The sequence below is a fragment of the Apteryx rowi genome, unplaced genomic scaffold (assembly GCF_003343035.1).
Source record: "Apteryx rowi isolate R43461 unplaced genomic scaffold, aptRow1 scaffold_74, whole genome shotgun sequence".
NCBI classification, from domain to species: domain Eukaryota; kingdom Metazoa; phylum Chordata; class Aves; order Apterygiformes; family Apterygidae; genus Apteryx; species Apteryx rowi.
The window spans coordinates 1,881,226-1,887,779 of record NW_020451027.1 but is presented as its reverse complement, the minus strand read 5'-3'; the positions used below and the strand labels follow the sequence as shown (position 1 = coordinate 1,887,779).

At 41.2% G+C, this 6,554-nt stretch overlaps 1 protein-coding gene across 1 annotated transcript; it reads right to left on the bottom strand.

The window, feature by feature from the left end:
- Window positions 1-1,499: 1,499 nt before the first annotated feature.
- ZNF281 (zinc finger protein 281) lies at window positions 1,500-6,549 on the bottom strand (the record flags this gene model as incomplete). The annotated part of the gene is made up of 1 exon (XM_026087887.1): window positions 1,500-6,549. A coding segment is annotated over one exon (2,496 nt), but the record flags the coding sequence as incomplete, so codon positions are not given.
- Between the last annotated feature and the right edge of the window lie 5 nt (window positions 6,550-6,554).

The following is a 6,554-nucleotide window of genomic DNA, read 5'->3' as shown; positions in this document are numbered from 1 at the left end:
ATTTTATTTTGTTTTTAAGGGGCATGGAATGAAAAGGCCAGCAGAACATGACAATTTTCCTCCTTAATCTTATTTTAGGGAATACATGAGCAATTTTTGCAGAATTTTTCCAGAGAAAAATAGAGCGTGGAGTCTGCAACAGACTAAGCCTGGAAAATTCCTACCTAGATGGTTAATAGCTGGCAAAATCGGAGGGGGGGGGGGAGGTGAAGACAGGATCCTTTCATTTTAAAGTATCCTGACTCCATCCAGACATATGATTAAAAAAAAGTGAGAATACTGCAGTAACTTGCGTCTTCTTACATGTATCTTCTCAAGGTTTCCAGGAGATATCAGGCAGCTTTTTTTCCATCAGCAGTTCATAAACCTGAAAATTTGATCTCCCTTCACACCATCATATTTTCACATTTTTTTCATTCCCTTTCCACAAGTTTCCTACTCTAAAAGTCTCACCCGCTGCCCACAGCTTGGTGTCCAGTTCGCCTAGTTCAGGAGTTACTACCAAGTTCAGCTGCATTCTTCTAGATCATCTGCAGGCAGGTTGGACATGCACTTTCAGGGCCTGGGGGCATACAGACACACATCCTAATGCAATTCTCCCAAAGCAAAACGTTATGTGAGYTACCACAGTAAGAAGCACAACACTTTATGTACAATTTCCTATTATCATGTGTAGCATTTCTCCTTTACAATCCACACATTAGTGGTAGGAAAGAGGTTATGATTCCCCTCTCATGATTCTTAAAAAAATAAAATAAAATAAACCAGAAGCTGAAGTGAAAAAATAAACAAGACCCATTTTGCTTTCCTCTTCCTTCCTCTCACTGTCACATCCCTAAATAAATCTTTAGTTCAAGTGGGTTATTACTTCTCAATATACATGTAGTTCTTTCTAGTAGCTAGCAGATAAAACCATATCCCGTTTTCTATGCATTTTACCATATTCYTAAGCTTCATTAACTGAAAAAAAATAAATTTGAATTCCATATTAAATTAGGCAGAAATCTAGTTGTGTTCTATTTGGAAACATTTTTGAACAACTGCTTATTTCTGGAGAAAACATACAGAATTCCAATAATTTGCCCCTCATCATCGAAAATGATTCCTCACAATTTTCTGAATATTAAACATTTAACATGTATATTTCATATTTACCTTGGAGGGTTTTCATCCGTATTTATCATACCGCATTGCTTTTCAGCATGTCAATGACTTTTCACTTGTCCATGTCATTACCCGATTCAAATTACCATCTTCCATTCTTCAACACTATTTTCAACTGTTTTAAGACTTTTAGCACTACTGCTCTTCTATTCACACACAAAATTAAAGAAAAAATGTATCAAGCAAATCCCCAAGTATGTTCACATTATCTAAACATGTCTTTACGTAAAGGTTTTGCGGTAATACTATTTTTACTAGGGTTTCCTTACAATGCAAAAGTTACGTCGAAAAATAAAAACAAATAGATTACTTTCTAAAATCTTTACTTCGAACAAAATTGTGTTATATATGTGTCATTCCGGATTTTCAACAATTACAGAATGCCTTTGAAATTAACAATATGAGATTTATATAATTTTATCCAAAATCATATATAAAAAGACACAGATTTAAAAAGATGAGGTTGTATGAACAGTTCGACTGAAGGAAATTCGTTATTTTTTTCCTTGGAAGCTAAAGATATGAGTTAGCCCCAACACTTCTAAAATAGTGCATTCGGATTTTCTGACCCAAAAAGAACTTGAAGGAAGAAAACAAACTGAAAACATGCCAGTAAGTTATACTACTACTTTTCAAAATTTAATCTCATAATATTCTCTTAATAGGTTCTCAAAAGTGGGACTGGATAAGAGAAGTGATATCTTTATGATTTTGTGAATAATGGGTTTTATTAGTATTAAGTTAAAGCAAACAGCCAGAACAATACATATGCAACTTCTACTACACACAATATAAAGAAAGTAAACTATAACCTCTGCAAAACAAAAGAAAAGATACTGAAAAAGCCAACACAGTGGTTATGGACTAGTCCAATCCCTGATAACAGACTGGGTTCTGTGTTTAGAGAACAGTTGTTCACTTATTTAAACTGAAATAGGGTGAAATACATAATCAAGTATAAAGAAAAAGTTAATGGAGTTACATGGATTCTATGAGAACAAACTCTAGATTAGTAAGAAAATAAAACGATAGTTCACCTGGTAAAAGAGGTGACAATGGGCTTGGGTATGAATTTTTAGTGGTGAGGGACAACGGGAGAAATTACCCAGGATTTCTGTAACAATTCATTTAATAATTCATAGTTTTCAGAATACCACTTTCATAACAGAAGTGTTTTACACTTGCACAATGTTAATAACTTTATTATACATGGAAGCCTGTAATAGGCTGATTACACAATAAGACTGCAAACAACCACTGGTACTTTCCTGACACCAGAAAAGTACATAAGACTGAAACATCACCAAGAGTACATAAAAAACCATCAGCATAAACATCACCAAAATTACATTAAAAAACTAATCAAAAAATACATTTGCAAAAAGTGGTTTAGAGCAGTGCCACTGCCTTTCAGCAGCTTTGAATGGCCACTAGTATTTCTAGCAGGTTTCCGTGGCTCCACAGGCATTAATCAGGATTCACATATAATAAATAATGTACCACAAAATATACATAAAGTAAGGCAATAATTCCAATGAAAAGTTCTGTTGATATTAACAAGCCACTCAAGTTCTCCTTTTGTAGTTGATGTCATCACCAGAAGCCTTTGATGGAATTGCAGCCTTAGGCCCCRAGCCTGCAATGATAAACTGCTGCAGACCCCCGTATCCGTAAAGAGCTCCAGTGAAATCACTGGCACACTGCTGGGCACAGGGGTCCACGTTAGCTGATCCTGACGCAGGATCAGGGCCTTGGTATGTACAGTTGGGAGTATATTATTTCTTATTGTACATGGAAACCTCAACAGAATTCTAAAATAAGTGGGTGGTTATTGTTCATTATCTGATGCCATAAGACATCAGAAAGCGCATAGCAAGGTACACACTTTCTGGAATGTAAATCTTTTTAAATTCTAGCTGTTACGTCAGGGTGAGAGAGGGAGGAGGGAAGAAAGGGAAGAAAAGGTGTAAATTAAGAAAAAGAACACAAACCAAGGAGAGGAATTGGGAGAACAACAAAAGCAAGGGGACCTTATACACTAAAAGAATGTGGAAAGGGGAAGAGCAAGAGACCAATTTCTTTTGAACCATGTATAATAAATAATGTATCCCAAGAGCATATATAGATTATGACTGTAGTTTCAAGCTGGGGTTCTAATGACATGAACCAGACATACGCATTTTGTTCTCATGGTTTGTGTCAACAGAATCTCTTTATGGAATTACAGTCTTACACAGGAGTTCTAGGGACATTATTGTTTCTATTAAAGCTACCGTTCCGGGCTCTTACTATAGATCCTTGAACATCTGCTCCACCTGTCTGGAATGAGCATCACCTGGAAGAACAGGAGTACTTTAAAAGCAACAAGATTTAGGTAGCAAAAGTCTTTCAGATCAGCCCAGATATAAAAGACAGCAAACTGAAATGTCATAGATCCCTTCCTCAAAAAGCTGAAATATATTTGTCACTATCTGTAGATTGGAAGTTCCAATACACTAGTGGTGCATAGAAATCCCATGCTTCGTTACACTTTCCTGAGAGTAAAGCAATTAGAATAAACCTTAATCCTAGGAACAAAGTTATTTTTTTGCATTTTAAACTTTTGGGCTATTCCCTGACAATCTATATATGTAAATTTGATTGCTAAACGTTGTCGCTTGAACAAAAAAAACTATTTTAATCTATTGATTTTTTGATTAAAAACCATAATAAACAGATCTAAAAAAAAAAAATCACACTAACAAAATAAACTAAATATGAAAAGTTGCATTGAAAGGGCATGTTACATTATTCTTAATAGGACCGTGTAGAAACATTCCAATGGCAGTGTTGTCAAAGTAAAACAAAATTACATAAAAAAGACCCCACAGCCTGGTCACAGTTGGGACCTTACCTATAACTCTGGCTGGTTGGGGTTTTTACTCGTGTACTACATGGCTCACTTACATCAGACATCATATTTGTATACCCTGAGAAATCTGACACTGAAGTCCTTACTCTGTGGTCCACTTCTCCATTAGAGTTAGTGATAAAAGTCATTGGCACCCTGCTGCCCGACTTAAACTGAGAACCAAACGCTTGTGCAAAGTTCTCGATCTGGTAGGTTGCTCTAGGCTCTATGTCCTTCTGAGGATCTATCTGGCTAGCTAACTCCTGAGACGGGATCTGAAAGCTCGTTGAGGATTCCAAATTTTTCTGTTCCTTCTGGCCAGTCAGTTTCTGAGATGTAGACTGGTAGTTAGATGAAGTCTCCAAGTTTTTCTGCGGATCAATGAGATCATCTAGCTCTTGAGAAGGAGTCAACTGCTGATGCGTAGCCTCCAAAGCAGATAAATAAAAGCCTGGCTGAGATCCAAGCAACATCCCAAACGGAGGTTTTGGCAACGCAGTTGGCAATACTGAGGTAACGGATTGGCTGAAGCCACACTCAAGTGGAGACGTAGTGTATATCTGTTTGTCTTGAAACAGAGTGTGGTTATGGAGAGTCGAAGACAAACTAACAAACTGGAAACTGGGTCCAAAAGCAAAACCAGTGCTATTGGTTGTTCTTTCAAAAGCTTGTTGGAGGTATTTGGAGTATTCTTGCAACATGCTTGCCTTATCATTTGAAACTGTTTGCGAGTTAGGACTCAAGTTTTCTTCCTGAACCATCTCTGAATGTTCTCCTGAGGTGTGCAAGTCCACACGTTGTTCAGTTATGCTGAAAGGATCTTCTTTCTGGCCTTCTGATTTGTGAGAGTACTGGTCCAAAAGGCTCTGTAAGACTTCATCAGGAATACCAGACTTGTCATGGCAAGACTTTATTTCAGTATTTAAAGATGCTGAATCAATAAGAGATAACGGAGCTTCATTATCCATAACACTAACACCTGCCGACTGGATGACGGACTGTTGGGAGGTCATGTGTCCGACGTTAACTGAAAAGGCACTGTTACTGCTTGCAGTTTGCAAGTATCTTCTTTTCTTTGAAAACTGCATGGCATCATCATAATTGCTACTTATTTGTCCTGGTTTACCACCTGTACTTTGGAGAAGGCCAATACTTTCCACACCGGTATTGGTCACTAGGCCTAGAGAGCCACTCTGTTTCCCAGACAACGGTTTTTGCCCCAAAATATCTGGCAGTGGTGATACAAAATTAAGGTAATTTTTGTCTGCATGTTTTCTGCTTCCTTTTTTAAAGACCAGTTTTGGCACCTTTTTCTGAAGTTCTTCTATGCCTGCGCCAACAAGACCACCACTGGAAGACACAATAGGAACATCAACTGCATAATTTGGCATGGCCACATTACTTGTAACTTGAGATTCAGTTACTTTACTGCTACACTTATTTCCTTTGTTTTCAGTGGATACACTTTTTGTTTTGCTTTTTCTCCTTGAGGAACTTGTATTTCCCTGAGACAACGCAGCCAGGCTACCCATGTTGTGATTTGACGATCCAGGTTCCACTCCTGCACCTGCTTTACCTATGGCTTCACCACACGTTCTTCTGTGCTTCAACAGTCTATCAGTCCTTGAAAAATACTGCTGACAAGTGTCACATTTGTATGGCTTTTCTCCGCTATGCGTTCTCTTGTGTCTTTCCATGTGGTACTTCTGGATGAACTTCATACTACACTGGTCGCAGCCAAAAGGCTTCTCCCTACTGTGGATCTTCTCGTGCCTCTGCAGTAAGTACTTCTGGATGAAACCCATGCTGCACTGGCTGCACTGGAAAGGCCTCTCCCCAGTGTGGATGAGCACGTGTCTGCGCAAGTGGTAGGAGCTCCTGAAGGCAGCACTGCAGTGTTCGCAGACATGAGGTTTCTGACTTGGGGACACGATGGCACCTTCTGCGTCTCCCACCAGGGGGGGTTTGGACGAAGCGCTCGGCTTCCGCTTGGCTTTGATTCCCTGAGTTTCTGGCTTTGGCCTCTTTGCCTTCTTGACCTGGGCATCGTGCTTTGGCTCGCCGGAGCTCCCGGGGGCGCCCTCGCCTCTGCCGCTCAGGAGCAGATCGCGGTGGGGATGCTGGTGCAGGTGGTGGAGGAGGCTAAGGTCCTGGATCACGCTCTGGCCGGCTCCCTCGCCGCCGAGGCCCGGGGGCCTCTCCTCCCCCGCCGCCCCGAAGAGCCCCCCGTAGTGGTGGTGCGGCGGCGGCTCCTCCTCCTCCTGCTCGCTGGGCTTCTCCTGCTTGATGCTCACCAGGGACTGCAGGAAGCCCCAGGGGCCGCGCTGCGAGGGGGAGGGCGCGGCGGGGAAAGCCCCCACCGGCTCCTTCTTGAAAGTCATGTCCTGCGGGGGAGGCGGCGCCGGGGGCTCGGCCGCCGCGGAGGAAGCGGCGGCGGCGGCCGGAGGCAGCACGCACGGCGGGGGGTGCTGGGCCGCCGCGGGGGGCGCGGCCGCCCGCG